The 17,158-nt window shown below is 35.1% G+C and overlaps 2 protein-coding genes across 3 annotated transcripts; both read right to left on the bottom strand.

Annotated features, from left to right (window-relative positions):
- Positions 1-204: 204 nt before the first annotated feature.
- On the bottom strand, positions 205-825 carry LOC136973063 (ribonuclease H-like). Its single transcript, XM_067267750.1, has one exon. It carries the CDS (start codon positions 823-825, stop codon positions 205-207), a length of 621 nt encoding a protein of 206 aa, XP_067123851.1.
- A 12,163-nt stretch (positions 826-12,988) lies between these two features.
- On the bottom strand, positions 12,989-16,446 carry LOC136973056 (zinc finger MYM-type protein 1-like). Of its 2 annotated transcripts, none has more exons than XM_067267744.1 (2): positions 16,029-16,446; positions 12,989-15,641 (listed from the first exon to the last, which is right to left on the bottom strand). In XM_067267744.1, exon 2 carries the CDS (start codon positions 15,639-15,641, stop codon positions 13,101-13,103), a length of 2,541 nt encoding a protein of 846 aa, XP_067123845.1. In that variant the 5' UTR covers positions 16,029-16,446; the 3' UTR covers positions 12,989-13,100. The 2 variants fall into 2 exon arrangements, with proteins under 2 accessions (XP_067123845.1, XP_067123844.1); XM_067267743.1 differs by lacking the exon at positions 16,029-16,446 and adding an exon at positions 15,756-15,885.
- Between the last annotated feature and the right edge of the window lie 712 nt (positions 16,447-17,158).

Consider the following 17,158-nt stretch of genomic DNA (forward strand, 5'->3'; position numbering starts at 1 on the left):
ATAGGTAATGGTTAGCTCCGTCTCTAACCCCACAGGTGGAGCACTCGTCAGACGTTCTATTGACAAACCTCGCCAAGTAGTGAGCAAATTTCCCGTGGTTACTCAAAAATTGAGTAGTATAGTGGTCAGGGGTAAACCACTTTATTTTGTTGTGTTGCCGGAGGTCAGGAAAGAATTGCTTAATGATGTGGTGCCAAGTTCGTTTCAGTGAGATTGCCATGCATCTATGGCCTCCTCCCGCAGAAGCCGTTTAAGAGTCCCTTGGCTGATTTTGCCGTAGTCGTAAGAGATGTTTGGGTCGAGGGCAGCTTCTTTTGCAAGGGCGTCCGCCCGCTCATTCCCCTCCATACCCTGATGTGATCTGACCCAGAATATTTGAATGTTATTATTGGATACGCTGATGTTGTTCCGTATCTCCACCGCAAGTGGATGGAGCTTGATGCTGTAGATCATGTTAAGGGCAGATAACGAGTCAGTGTAGATGTCGATCTTGAAATTCGAGTAGGTGTTGTTAATCCAGTTCGTGGCCTTGCTGATTGCCAGAAGCTCCGCTTGGAATACATTGCATTGCGGATGTAGTCTGAATTTTTGGTTGTGAATTTCCTCACTGTTGTCATAAACAACATAAGCGCAACCTACACCACCGTCAATACCCGAGCCATCGGTGTATATTTGGATACTGGCATTGTTAAGGTTATTCCAGCTACTTGAGAAGTTGTAAGTGGGGGTAATGGTATCAGCGAATGAATGAGGCCTTTCAATATTCGCAGATTCAATTGTGATGTCGCCTATCTGAATATTCGTTCCCAATTTGGCTTGTTGCATCTTCGTTTTCATAGAGATCTCAATGTCTATGGGTAACTTTCGTGCGATCGCTTGTAGGCTAACATTACTAGTGGTGCGATAGGCCTTAGTTAATAACAGAAGAGCTCGCTTCTGTGCGGAAACCAGTTTTCTTCTGATGTGAACCTTCGAGACGGCGCTACCCCATGTGCCACACTCATAGGTAGCGATTGGGATAAAGATACCGTCATATATATTCGAGAGGGCCTCAGGAGAGAGGCCCCAGTCTCTCCTGGCCACCTGAGCAAACGCCTGGAAAATAAGGCCCGTGCGGCTAGAGATATGCTCAATATGCGGAGCCCAAGAAAGTTTGAAATCCAGAGTGATGCCTAAGTACCTGAGGTGTTCACACCTGATAGTGTTAAGTAACAGTGGAAGTGTCAACAGTGGAACTGTTAAGTAACAATGGAGAACAAGATAAAGCGACGTGCAAGATTTACGGGCGCTAATGGAAAAAAAAGAAAAGAGAGTAATATGTTAGAACATATTCGATTTTCAAATTTAAACACATTAGTTCGATTTTTCTCGACCTTTCTCCTTTAGAAAATTCGATGAAAATCGAACGATATAATCAGAAGACGTCGTGAAAATCGAACACTATTAGAACATTCGATTTTTAAATTCGACCTTTATTTAGAAATATTTAGTTTGTTGATGAAATTACTCTGTTTCTTTTTTGACTATAACGTAATAATCTTAATCTTCGCTATCGTTACTTTTGCCCGAGCAACGCCGGGCCTACTTGCTAGTTTATTTAATAATCTACTTCGATAATTGTTTAATATAAATGTGTTTATTAATTCACTTTTTTTTTTTTATATCTTCTGCTTTAGATGTTTTGCTCCATATCTTAGATAATGCGTTACAAAATTATTTTTTTAAATTGTTATAGGACAGAGGTGGGCAAGCAAGAGTTCAATGGGAGCCGAAATGTAGGTTTTGCAAAATGTATGGGAGCCGCAGTTCTACGTCGTGGCGGATAGTACGGTAAGGCAGGGCTTTCCTACCTTACCATACTATCCGCCACGACAGTACAGAACTTGTTTTAATAACCTATACCTTGACTTCGTTTTTATTTGCATTTTTCTTCATAACTCATCAGTGTTTTTTATTGAATAATTTTAATAGAGGGACTATTTTTAATAAATCATTCTAAATTGGTAATATTGTACGTTTAAAATCCACTAATGGTCTTCATATATCATCTGCTTTGTATGCTTCTTGTCTAATTTTAAGATGTAGTCTTCTAATGTTATTAAAGTTGAGGATTTGTTTCTTCTCTCTTGATGTAACTTTTTTCTGTTTATAAAATTTTGTGATCTTTTTTTTTCATTCATTTTTTATTTCCACTTTTGGATCTACGGTTAGTTTTATAAAATCATCTGTTAAAACGAGTTCAGATCATTTTTTTCCTCATTCTTCATTAACAGTTGGTCTGCCTTATTTGCTTTGATTAGATTTAAACTATTTTTCTTTCGATATTTTTTCAATATTATACACTTTTCTGAATAATCCCCCCTCTTTCTGTTAACATTATCTCACATTTTTTTAATGTCACTTTTTATTTGGTGTTTTAAAGTTCTTTTATCCCCTTGTTTAATTTTATTTACTGCTTTATCAATTTCGGAAATTACATTAATTGTATTGCAATAAATACGGATGTGTAATTAATAGTAATAATTTAAAACTAATTCACAAAGAAAAAGATAAGTATTTACGAAAGTTCAAGAAACATTTCGCGACTGTAAGTGTACGTAGCACCATTAGTCTAAATAATGGAATGGAGATAGATGACGCGTGGGCAATGTGGTAAGGGCGAAATAGCGCGAAAACGAATAAAAAGACAAAGAAGAAACGGTTAGGACGACGCCTCGAGCGTAGGATATCGATAAAGTGGAGCGCTGTATTTTTCAGCAAAAGAGGTCAGTTCGTTATGATGTAAATCATTTGAATGTTGTTACAAAAATATTGCGAAAATTACATCTGTATGTTTTCCCTAAATTTAGTTGTGTATTACCTTAAGAGGAGTGTAAGTGAAACAAAATTTGCATTTGAAATGCATTGTAATGTAATAAAGGCTAACATTTGTAAACCTTGGTGGTTTTGTCTCTGATGAAATGCGGTTATAGTTTAAAAAAATAACGGTTATCTTCTGTCTTAACCATTGAAGTGTTTTAATTTTTTAAGAAGTTTTTTAATTTTTAAACATTTTTTAAGAAGTTTCTTAAGAGGTGTTTTTTTAAAAAGTAAAAAAACCGAACCATAAAGAAATATATAGTTGTTGATTATACAAAATGTTTATTTGTTTCGATTTAAATAATATATTTTTTAAGCAATAATACACATAGAAAACTTTTCTGTGAAATTAGACTTCTCGTAATTTTAATCACATGTATGTAATCACATGTATCTATGTAAGAGAAAAGCATAAAGCAAATAAGTTGTCAATTATTTTACTTAACGAACTTTCTTATACGTTATGTTAGATTTACATAGAAAAATTTGCTTTGTTTAAATGATAATTGAACTGCAGTTTGAAAAAATTGTTCACCTATAAATTCCCAATGTCATCAGTCCAGCTGTCCTCTTAATCGCAGGATTGGAGTTATGTAGATGGAAGTCGAAACTAAATTTCGCAATCTTAGGAGCAGGTGGCCCCGATTAACTATTTAGGAACTTCCGATGAAAACCGAAAGTTACGTTATTTCTATTCAAATATTTCCTCTCGAAAGGTGTTAGATAGATGACCGGCACGACTTCATTGTTAACGGAAAAGTATGACATACAGGGGCAAACCACTACTAACTTGAAATATAAAGCATATATTTTAAATTAAATTAAAAATTACAGTTTTGCATTGTGACGATGTCACAATAAATAATTGCTCGTTGTCGCTTAAAATCTTCTTAGAAGTATTAACATTGGATGTAGTTTACATGTTAAGATACTACTACCACAGTTTCAGTTTGCTTTCAGTTCTACAGGTGTTAGCAGTGGCGTGCCGTGACATTTGATGATAGGGAAGCTGTGTTTCTGTAAGAAGCCGACTTCCAGGGGCAATCAGTTAATTGCGCGTCAGTAATGGTCTAGGGTCCATTAGTACATGGGTGGTGGCTGTAGAGACAAAGACGACAAGTATCTGACAAAAATTGTTTATTTTAACATAAAATAAACATATACTATGTACAAAATAGTTTGCTTTAGGACAATCAGCCGTTCGGACGTCCCGAGCGTCGATGTGGTTCTTCGATGGTCGATCGAAGATGGCCCCGGGATAGTGGCGTCGACAAGTCTGTAAGGCACGGGGAGACTTCGTCCGTTGGAGTCGGGGACACGGTCTAAGTCCGAAGTGGCACGGGTTACGGGTTGGCACAATAGACGAGAAACTGTTTTTTTATTTTTTTTTTTGCGCGTTGACACACGGCGTTTTGGTTATTCGGAACGTTAACCGAGTGCCAGGTGTCCTCGATTGTCGGAGATTATATCAATCTCCGTTCTTTCTTTCATCCATTTTGATTGGTCGTTCCTCTCTCAATCACGCTTCCGGAGTGGTTGGTCCCTGGTTACTAAACTTAACGAGACTCTTACCTGGAGCGCGAGAAAAGTCAAAATCGAAAACGAATTCGATCTTCCACCGATCATAGGACGACTTCCTTCCGCGATTTATGGTTTCTGCCTGGAGTTTGATATAAACAATGGGTGTCCGACTACAAACGACTTTTACTTATGTTTTTTTTAAACTAATAAATTTTTCTCTAAATTAACCGTTTTTTCGCGTCTTTCGTGACGGGTCAGACCCGTCCGGTACATGACATTTCCATAAAAGTTTTAAACAAATACTGGAAATGACAAAATAAACAATTTATGTATTTTAGTTCTAAAATACAAATAATACATACATAATACAAATTGATATGATACAAGCAATGATAGAAAAACTTGGTTTTTTAATTTTTTATAAACTAACTCTATTCGTCGATTTTTTCCGCAAAGTCGTTAATTACTTTATCATAAAAGTCGCCGGTCGTCGACTCCATCAACGTATTTAAAAGCACTTTTTCTATCGAAAGCAACGCTAGCGACGACCGAGTGTTCCTGGCCAATGTATAAATTTGCTTCGTGGTCAAAAAACTGCACTCAGCAGACCCACTCGTAAATGGTACCATAAAAATTAATGATATTAAATCGTATAATTCTTTTAGTACGTCTTTGTTCGGATCGACGTTAATTTTAATATGTTTTATGTCTAAGAGTTACTTGTCAATATAGTCCGGACACGAATATAAATATTGCGATTCGCTACGTAATTTAGATAAATCAAAAAGTTCCCATAAAATTTACTTAATTTAAAGAATTAGAGCACGCTTGGAAAAATTGTTAATAATTTTAATATTATGAAAAACATTTAAAGTGATAAAAATTCTAAAGATTTTATGTCTGAAAATCTGTCAATATAATTATAATTTTCTTTTAATTATACTGTAATTAAATATAACTTTGCAATAAAACGTACATAATGTACAAATGTACAAAAATGTAAATAAAAATAACATTGAATACTCTTTATTTTTTAAATCTTAAACAATTCACTTAGTCAGATAGCTCCCTACCCAGTGGCTAAGGGATAGAATCGTTGGAAGCGTTACACGTGTGTAGTTTCCACCAGCTAAACCGGCTGAGGTTGGTGCTGTGTAAAGCGCATGCGCCAATGCCCTCTGGCTGCTTTACGCCATTCAGTTTATTCTCGCCGTGAAAGCTGTCTCCGAAGCGCTTCCATTCCGCCACTGACATTCGAATATACAATAGCAATCTTCTCGTTTTTTTCACATGTAGTATAGAAATTTGTAAAAGATACATAATGCAGTTATAATAAAATATTCATTTTAATTAATTCAAAGTACGTTAAAATATGAAAATTTATATTTTTAGAAAATACAAGGGAAGGTCATTGGAAGGTGGATTGCGGCGTTTCCACCGCTTTCCAGATGTCGGCACGGTTCTACAGGTGTTAGATAATTTTAAAGTTACAGTAAAACCTGTCTATGGTGACCACCCACGGTTCCTTCAAAAAGTGATAATTTACACGGGTGGACGTCCAATACAAGTGGTGCTATAATAACGTATTTCCGGTACGTATTTTGCCCACTTTTTAGCCATTTCTAGTAAGCAAAACTCGAAGTGAGCAAATATAAGCGAATTTTTTAACGATAGAGCTATATTGGTAATAGGAGGTTGAGGCCGAAGTTTTCAACGCGAAAACGTCGGACGTTCGACTCCGCTTTCCTGTAAGCCTAGAAGTTTGACAATGGTGTTTAAAAAGTCAGTGGAATCGTGCTCGACATTCCAAACGCCATTGTCGAACTTCTAGGCTTACAGGAAAGCGGCGCCGAACGTCCGACGTACACGTTTTCGCGTTGAAAACTTCGGCTTCAGCCTCGCTATTGTACACTATTCTTATTAAATAACTCGATTTACATGAGTCGCCGTGATTTTATAAGACAGATTTAATACTAATATTTTAAAGATTAATACAGTACTCGCATTTTCTCGATTATAATGCACACTTTCTTTTTTCCGACTTAATTGATTTATCGTAATTCTTTTCATTCGCTTCTCAGTTACGTGTATTACGTCTTCGATATACAAGCGCGTCGTATCTCTCCAGTGGCGTGCCGTCGTTGGAAGCGATGGAAGCGCTGCTTCTACCTTCCAATGACCTTCTCTTGTATTTTATAAAATATAAATTTTCGTATTTTAACGTACTTTTCATTAATTAAAATTAACATTTTATTATAACTGCATTCTATACTACATGTGGAAAAAACGATAAGATTGCTATTGTATATTCGAATAATTCAGTGGCGGAAGGAATGTGGAAACCGGGTCAGTTTTCAATCAGCCAGATTATATAGGCATTGTCACATGCGGTTTACAGAGCACCAACGACACCCGGTTTAGCCGGTGGATGCTTCCTTCACACATAAAGCTTCTAATTTTATATCCCGGACCGGTTGTGGGCTGTTAGCCGCCTACTTGCTAGATATTCGGCCGCCCTCGCCCGATTATGCGAATCACGAGCAGACTAGATCAACGGCGGGCAACCCCCGGCCCGCGGGCCAGCTACGGCTCGCGAAAAGTTTCTATCCGGCCCGCGAGATCTTTAATAGATTATTAAATTGGAAAAATAACTAATTAATAGTTATTTTTCCAATTCTTTGTAATTTTCGAAAACGATAAGAGAAATAAATGTATAATTAACTTTTTATTTATTTATTTCATATTTGCAGACTTAAAAAATTACAAGTCACAAGAAGGCGTCAATTAACTACTACGGCCAGCGGAAAAAACGTAAAATTTATTCTGGCCCGTGTTATAAAACAGGTCGCCCACTCTAGACTAGATTTATAACTTAACCCAACCGATAGAAGTTTACTGGCACGTTTTTGTGATAGTTCTGTATAGTTGACAGGAGTTTTAAAAAATCCATTAAAATATTTGATATATTTATTCTGCGTTTATTCCGCTCTCCCATCTTATATTACTTACGGATTTCGATGTTAAACCGGTGATATTACGATTTAGTATGTCCTATCTGTAAGGAGATGCAGAAAAAACGTGTAATTCTGGTACAGTGTTAAAAAATTAACTGTTACTTTGGCAGCATCATTTACAACCAAATTTAATGAATGAGACATACAATGGTACAAAAAAAGCTCTACAATTTATTTTCCTTAAATTTACGATTTATGTATCCATTGTCATAAAAATTTGTCTTTCTAATGTTTTCCCAAGACTACAGATATTCAGGTACAAAGTAACTGGTTTCGACTTATTTCTACTAAGAAGTAGTTAAATAATTAAAAGATTAGGGAATGGGGACATAAATGAAACCCTGCTGAAAGAGCCAGAATTTTACTTAAACAAAAGCTTGACCGAATCAATTACTAGCTCAGTACAGTGGGGAACTGATTTCCGTATACTGTACACCTGGTACTAAAGCGAATTACAGTAGTTAGAAAACAAATGACTATTAAGTTTAACATATTTACATCTATGGTGAGAAACGTTTAAAATCTACAACAACCCTGTCGCGTCCTTTGAGATATACTAGCGATGCGACAAAAGAGGCATTTGACATTGACCGGTATCGGCACCCTCGGGATTTGGCAGCCCGCGTGCCTGCACGCGCCGCACACCTACCAGGACGTCTCTGATTCCATTCATTAGACTCGTAGGGAGCTGTTTCACTAAGTGGATTGTTTTAAGATTTAAAAAGTAAAGAATATTTTGTTATTTTTATGTACGTTTCTTCACAAAGTTATATTTAATTATAAGTTTCTTTTAAAGTATATTCGTACAGTTGAAGAATTTTTTGTACTAGATACGTATATTCGTCACACATTTTGTTTTACCGAGTAAGTTTTTTTTAATAATTTTAATTTTAGCCCTTATATCGTGGCTAGTGATTAAAAAATTTATTTTAAAAAAGTTTAGGCTCAAGACTGTATAATGAAAAAGAAAACATTAATAAAAGAGAAAGACCAATGCCTAAATTAAATATAAATACGTCGACAAAAAATTTCGACATTTTGACGATAAAATTTATGACGAATGACGATTCTTTCGTAAAATTGAAGCAATTTGGAAATCAAAGCCGAATAGAATTTAACATTGATAGACAATATAAAATAAATATTGAAAATTATAACAAGATAATTACGATTAATAGATATATCTAAATGAAGAGATGTTACGTGTTTTTTCTCAAAGCGAGAATTGGCATTTAGAGGGCATAGGGAATTTATTGAATCTAATAAGAAAGTTCAATATAATTACCTCTGTTATTCATTAAGTACATCAGATAATATATTAAAAATACATTTAAAGAAGTACACCTATCCCTCGTTTTACACGGTACTTCTTTTACACGTTTTCGCTTTTACACGGTTTAAAAAATAAATGTAGAAAATAAACTGGCTATGATCAAAAGGAACAATTTTTAACTCTAATCTACACCTATATTCCAATCCACCTTAATTATGGACACTAGGTGACAGTTTTAGGATACTAGGTGACAGTTTTATTTCAATCCGTCAAATAGTAACCGATAAACCGATATAGGGTACTCCCCCATACGCACGAAGTTGCATTCATTGCACATAGTTTTAAACCAGAAAATTTTAATTTTTCATATTTATAAGTAACAAACGATTACATTATTTTTAATTACATTTTTTACATTACATTACATTACTCAATTACATTACATTTTTATGAATCTTTCAGATTTTATTTTTTGTTCCTTTGTACTTTGTATTTAATTAATAAAAGAATATATATTTTTCTCTGCCTTTCAATATTTTTGTTTGATTTATGTACCTTTAAAAAATTGAAAAAAATTCATAATTAATAAACAACGAAATTATGCGTTTTTTGCATACTTTTCGATTTACACGGTTTTACATTCAAAAAGATACAAATCCGATTTACACGTTTTTCTCAGGAACCTATCTTCCGTGTAAATCGAGGGATAGGTGTATACGGTTTTTACTGGCTATCGAACGAACGAATACGAACGTGCCCTGACACGCAATTGATTGATTGCCCCTGTAAGTCGGTTTTTTACAGAAACACAGCTTCCCTATCATCAAATGTCACGGCACGCCACTGCTCTCCATCACTACTAAGAAAGATTATTAATATTAACACGTTGACTGCCATCTACGAGATGACTCGTAGTTACCGTTTCTGCCTAGGACGCCACCTACGAGTTATATCGTAGTTTGTTTCCTTGCCATATTTGTGCAGCTACGATGTAATTCGTAGTATATCAGTGTAAATATGAATAGATAGCTTCAGGGGCAAGAACAAAAAATCAAGTTTGGCTTACATGAACAGAACATTTATTAATTAATGAACAGAAAATATAATCATAAAAAGTTTATTCAAAATCAAAAGCAAAACAATATTTTTATTGTTTGTGATAATTTATAAAACAAAAATATAAATTTAAACGAACAGAAAATATTATAAAATGTTTATTCAAAATCAAAAGCAAAACGATATTTTTATAGTTTGTGATAATTTTTAAAACAATCTTCTACGCAAAGGGCTGGCTTCTCAAGACAGATTGGACAGAAATAACGCGTTTCTCGGCGTTTTTTAGCTTTGGTACAAATTCGACATGGCTTTGTCGGATGTTGTTTTTTCTGAGTAGATGGGATACTCTGTAAATAGTGAAGCTTCTGCAATTTAATTTTTTTTGAAACTGGTTGAATCTCTTCTCCAATCAACGCTTTGACGAATGCTTCTCTAAACTTTTAGTTTAGAGAAGCATTCGTCATAATGAGAAGCATAAGTTTTATTTTAGAGAAAAAGAGAAGCATAAGTTAGCTTATAGAGAAGCATAAGTTTTATTTTAGAAGAAGTTGCTTTTTGAAAGAGTTTGTGTGCATTATGTATATATATTTCTATAATATGTAATGCAACCTTTTTGAGCCATCTAATAGTCTTTCTTAGAGCTGTGTAGTACGATAGCATTTGATCTGATCGTCAATGCCAGACGTTCCATGATTATAATCTCGAATTATATTCGGTTTCGTCGAACATTTTCCATTGCGATTGAACACCTCTACCATTTCAACAACGTGCATGTTTGAAATGGTAAGGACTTCTCGTTTGTCTTTCCATTTACATACAGTAACAGGACCATTTCGCTGCCAAATAAACTCCCCCATCCTCACCAAAAATTTTGTCAGATTCTGAATCACTTAGATTAGTGTAGTAATCAAGTTGTTTTTTAGTCAGTGGTCTTTTCTTATCCATTTTGGGATATTTATAATTTGATTATAAAAATAAATAAAAAATAACACTCTCAAAAAAGACGTAAATGTGATGTGCTCGCCTCTATATCCGATTTATTACTAATGAATTTAGACGCACATCTCCGATTGGCTGTAGCGAAGTGACAGGACGAATCGTGTCTGTGCACGAATTAACTCGTAGTTTGGCTTTAGCGAAGAGCTTTCTGTTACATAAGCCAACTACGAGATAATTCGTAATACCTTTATTTTAAGAAAAACACATTTTATATGCTATTTGATTATTACTATATACTCTGATTAGAGTTTTTAATAATATAATATAATTAAATTAAGTTGGCGTTTTACAACAGAATCCTAAAAAGTCACGTGGCAGTCAACGTGTTAAAATTATTAATTAATAATAAAACGATTTACATTCCGCGATTGCCCAATGACAATGGCGGAATCGAGAAAAAGGATGCCTGTAAAACTGATTTTTGCATTAATGCGTTTATTGTTTTTTGAATATTTTGCGTGCGAAAATTACTTAAATATTATTTTTCTAAAAATATCGTGGAAATAAGGTAGGTTGATACAGAAACTACTTATCGCACATGTACTGTATATGAGCGTAAAAAAATTAATTAAATTTTATCAAACGATGAGATCAGCCGATTAATTGTATCCTGCACAATATTTCATACTCTTACGGAAATACTGCAGGTCTACGGTAAAATAAATTTCGTTTTCCCACAGTTAAACTTCGTCGCTAATTGCCGTTGTGATAAACCATTTTCCCTTTATTTGATAACTTTAACACGATCTTCTAACGACAGCGCTTCGCATTTTTTTCGTTTTTCGAACAATTTCGAACAAACTGAAATGAATTTCCTTTGTTGCTAAACTAATTATTTAACACTTTCAACTAATTTCAAAAGTGGGTTTTAACAAGAGTTTTTTTATTTCTTGTTTGATCCCTAGCTAGCATTTGGTTGGGGGTGTCAGCGCAACCAGCATGCTGCTGTAAATGCCGCAGGAAGTCGAGCTTTCTGCACAATGCGCCTTTGTTGCCTTCGATTTATGGCTGCCACTTTAACCTGCTTCAGATCAAGCCGTTGGTTCTTGAAGCCTTTTTCAATTTGTTTGGTCCACGTTTACTTAGGTGCAGTGCGTTGGATTTTCCACAGGGTAGGTCGCCGTCGAAAGAGCAGTTGGTGGGGTATTCGGTTAGTATCCATTCGGCACACATGGCCAAACCATCTCAGCCGTCGCTGTTGAATTTGCGTTTCAACAGCTGGTTGCTGTAGGCATCTGGCCCGGATGGCGTTGTTGGTAATGCGATCCCGAAAGAGATACGAAGAATCTGTCTCAAGCATCTCATTTGAAAGGTCTCAAGTTTGGCCAAATCTGTCTTGAGCAGGGTCCAAGTTTCTGATCCATAGAGAAGGATTGGCATGATCAGTGTAGGAAACAGGCGGATCTTGGTCATCAGTGGAGAGGTTATTCTTCTTCCATGCACACCATTTGACTGAGGCAAATGCATGGGCTGCCTGTCCAATTCGGGCGTGGGTTTCTTTCGACGATGACACTTTCCTCTCCTGGATCAGTGACCCAAGGTATTTGAACTGCTTGTACTTGCTCAATCTAGACTCCATTGAGGTAAACAGTAGCTCGCGATCCATCCGTTGTGAGCATTTTGGTCTTATTCCACATTTATTTTAAGACCATATTGACTGAGCGATAGTGGCGGTATCATAAAGCGTGTCTGTGGCCATTGCATCGTTGTCAGCGAGAACGGCGCTGTCGTCGGCGAACATTAGATCAGTTAAAAAGTGGCATTATCCTCAAACTGGACACCACGTTTCCCATCAAAGGCCTTTCCGTCACAATTGCATCCGCCACAATATTAAACAGTAGTGGAGAGGCCCCATCTCCCTGGAGAACTCCTGTCTGAATGGTAAACTCCTGAGACAGTTTCCATCAGATTTACAGTTGACTGGTGGAATCTTTGTAGGCTTTCTTTAGGAGTGTGATGACTTTTTGTGGGACATGTTCACTCTCCAGTGCTCTCCACAGCGCAGGCCAGTGCACGCAGTCAAATGCAGATTTGAAGTCAATGAATATGACAACAGTCCGTTGCCACATCTGGTCCTTTCTTTTATAAGCTGACAAAGGGCAAAGATTTGATCGCAGCAACCAAGACCAGCAGGGCCGTTCCTAGGGTATCTGCCGCCCGGGTGCGAGAATAATTTTGCCGCCCCTTTCCCCAAAGTTGTTAAAAATTTACAAATAAAAAAGATAAAGTAAATTTAAGTTAAAAAAATTGTACAAATATACACAGTTTATTTAATAGAATATAATGTTACAACTTATTTGTAATGTAATAAAGAAATAAATACATAATTCATACATACAGGCAAGGATGCTAACATATCTACTATTTCTACTAATAAGTTATACAGTAAAGTTTGCTTTTCTAGCCTTTTTTAATGCAAATGTCTTAACAATGTTAGACACATCTATATTTTCTGACAGCTCTTTTTCAATACTAATAATGGATAAGTCTGAAAGCCTTTCTTGCCCCATTGTGGATCGTAGATAATTTTTTATTATTTTAAGTTTGGAAAAGCTTCTTTCCCCACTAGCTACTGTGACAGGTAATGTTAAGAAAATTCGTATAGAAATTACTAAATTTGGAAATAGATAGATGAGGTTATTTGTGAATAGGTAGTTAATAACATTCAATGCGTTCATTTCAGAGGAAATATAGGGTGCAACATTGTCAATTTCATCATATAAATCTTGAGCTAAAATATCTTTTTGATTTTTACATGGATCACATAAACTATTCTCTAGAGCTTTACATTTTGCAAATCTAATTGATTTATCCATTTGAAGGAAATTATATAGGTTGTTAAGAAAATTAAACAATGTATCATGCTGCTTTATTTGCTCGAACCTTTCTTCCAATTTTGATAATGCGGTGTCCAATATTACAAAGTAAAAATTAATTTTGAATTGGTCAGCCGGGTCTTTAGGTGCCTCGTCTTCACACTCGTAATCAAATAATCGCTTTTTTGTTCGGGGTCTCACAATATTAATCGGAGGAAACGAAGGGTCACAGTCGATATCATCGGCAATTTTTTTGGCCTCTTCTAAAATATCATTAAAACCTTCATTTGATCTAATATTAGATAAATAAGTTTTCGTCTGCTCCAAGATTAAAACGATATTAGGTAGTGTAGAATCTGACTCCTGCATCACTTTACTTGCAATATTAATTTTTGTTAACACAATATTCCATGTAATAATAGAACAAATAAATTTAAACGACTTGATTTTTAAGAGTAATGAATTTGCCATATTTCTGGTTTCAGGGTCTCTGCTATTATCAGAATAAAGTGCAAATAAAGCGTCATATATTTTTGCCAAATTGTATCTAAGAACTTTCAAAGCATCTATTCTACTTTCCCATCTAGTACTAGAAAAAGGTTTTAATGATAAAGTTGGGATTTCATCTTTTAAAACTTGCCAACGTTTAGTCGATGCAGAAAAGAAAACGTAAAGTTCCTGCACAATAGCAAAGAAATTTGTAATTTCTAAAGACGCTTTTGCAGCGTCATTAACAACTAAATTTAAGCTATGGGCCGCACAAGGCACGTAAAAAGCTCTAGGGTTTAATTCAAGAATTTTTTTTTGTAAACCATTATTGCGACCCTTCATATTCGCACCATTATCGTAACCCTGCCCCCTTAAATCTCCTAAACAAATGTTGTGAGTCTCCAAAAAATCCAATAAAACATTGGTTAAGCCTTGTCCTGTCGAATCTGATATTGAAATGAATCCCAAAAAATGCTCCCTAATTTCTATTTGCTTTGATTTATTATTTAATAAAACAAACCTTACTACAACAGTAAGTTGGTCTTTGTGACTTACATCAGGAGTCGAATCTAAAATAATAGAAAAATATTTACTAGCTTTTAACATAGATATAATTTCATGTCTTATTTTCTCTCCCAGAAGGGAAATTAGTTCGTTTTGAATATGAACACCTAAATAATGAGGCATATTTGATGGAGTTTTTCTAATCCTGTTAATATGATCGGATATCGTATCATTAAAGTTTGCAATTGTTTCAATTAATTTTAAAAAGTTTCCATTTTGTTGCTCATATATCTTGTTATTTTCACCCCTAAAACTCAAATTTTGACCGGCTAAAAATTTAACAACATAAATTATAATTTTTAAAACAGAAACCCATCTATCTTTTTCCATGTTTATTAATTTCTCATTTAGTGAATCAGTTGTCGTTTTAGAAGAAATTGATTGTTTTAGATCAATCCAAGATTTTGTATTACAAATGTGACCTTTTGATTTTTCATGTCGTTCTATAACCTGACTTAAATGTCTCCAATCATTATAACCCTCAACTAAACCACTAGAAAAAGTTTTAAATATTTTGCAAGGAAAACAATATACACAGTCTTTTGATTTAGAATACACCAGCCAAACTCTTGGAATTATTTCCCCATTACACAGTTTTTTTTTATAATAAATAGACGAGAAACCTCTATTGTATTTATTTAAAGGAAACGTTATATCAGCTTCTGTCAGTTGGGTAGGCCCTAACTCTATCAGAGTTAATTTAATTTTATCCAATAAAACACCAGGCCAATAGTTAGGATCCTCATGAACATGAAGATTTTCATTTTCAAAACTTACTTCTTCAGGACTTTGTTCTTTTAATAAAACACCTGCTTCCATTGTAGTTTTGGTATTCGACGAGTCCTCCTTTTTTTCCCCGCTACTGACCACTATGAATTCGGTCTCCGTCACATTTACATCTCGAGCTTGGGAACTTGATGGTGCCTCCTGTGATGTTGTTGAGATTAAAAACGTTTCGAGTGAACCACTAGCCTTTTTAACTAATTCTTCCTTTTCACGCTTTCTTTTTCTGTACTGTGCGCCAGAAAGCCTTTTTCGATTATCAGACATCTACCAAAAAAAAAAAAAAAATGAATCCAAGTTATGATTCGTCGAAAAAATTTTGTTTTCGAAGATTTAAAGAAGCATAAATTAATTAAGCTTTGTTTTTCGAAAAATACCAACTTTTGAAAGGAAACTTTACAAAATTTTTTATTTTGTCTGAAAATTTCAACATTTTTAATCAAAACAAAAAAATATTAAGATTATGCTAATCTTTAATTAAACTATATTTTACTAATAAAAAAAAGAAAAATGTTTTACTATTGTTATTATGTTGGTATTATTATTTAAGTTATAAATTTGTTACACAATATAAATTTAATTTAACAAAATATTATTTAAATTTTATTTAACCGCGCAAAAGCAAAATATAATCAAATTAATGTATGTACTCACCTTTAATTTTTACTGTCTCTCTAACCACGATATCAAACAAAAACTTTTTAAGCTGTTGCGATTTACACGATTACACGTTTAAAATTAAAATAAAAGAAATTATCCCGGTGCGTGCATTTCTATGCTTTGACCACAGACGAGTATTTTCCTGTAAAATCTTCCTCGCGACCGACGTGAAAAATAGCTTAAGACGAGTTAAAACAAGAAACTGTTATACTTGCCACTTGTTGTGGCCTGAATAAGTTGTGTATATAAAATTTGAATTTGAAATATAATTAATAATATTTAGAATAGTACATATATTCAAATAATATTAGAATAGTAGTATTTTAATGATAATATTTAGAATAATATTTATGTATTATATTAATTTAATGATAAATTAATTTTTCCCTTTTTTTTAAGGCGGCTCGCGCCGCCCCCTAGGCTTGCCGCCCGGGTGCCCCGCACCCTCTGCACCCCCGGGTCGGAACGGCCCTGAAGACCAGGACGGAACCTTGCTTATTTTTTTCGGCTAGTTTCTTCGCGGTGTTTTTGTAACCTTGATTGGATGATCTTCGTGAATACGTTGCCGACGATGGAAAGGAGACTTACACCGCGATAATTACTGCAATCTTGTCTGTCTCCTTTCTTGCAGATTGGCACGATGATGGCTTTCTTCCAAATGGCTGGTATTTGTTCTGTGTGCCATATTGTTTTGATGAATAGAGGAAGACGTTGGTGCAGGATGTCACCATTAGCCTCGATCGCTTCTGTAGTGACCAGATCCAGTCCAGCAGCTTTGCCATTTTTAAGCGGTCTAGTGGCTGCTTTCACTTCTGCAATTATAGGCGCTGCATCTAACATAGGTGTCGCGGGCGGGTCAATTGGCGGTGGGTCCGCTGGTACTCCTCGGGGTGCGTCATGATTGTACAAGTTATTAAAGAACTTCTTCCAACGTTGCAGTCGTTCTGTGGGCGATTTTACAAATGTGCCATCTGCTTTTTTATGGTGTCGTTTGTTACTTTGGACTTTCCACTCAGCCTTCCGAGAGTGCTGTAGAGAGTGCGGTACTCAGAACAAGAGTTTAGACTAATTCATTACATTAGAAGGGGAAAACGTTGTTGAGATGGGTCTCGAGCAACAGTTTA

The sequence above is a fragment of the Centruroides vittatus genome, unplaced genomic scaffold, assembly GCF_030686945.1.
Source record: "Centruroides vittatus isolate TY-2023 unplaced genomic scaffold, ASM3068694v2 contig_3078, whole genome shotgun sequence".
Classification (NCBI taxonomy): domain Eukaryota; kingdom Metazoa; phylum Arthropoda; class Arachnida; order Scorpiones; family Buthidae; genus Centruroides; species Centruroides vittatus.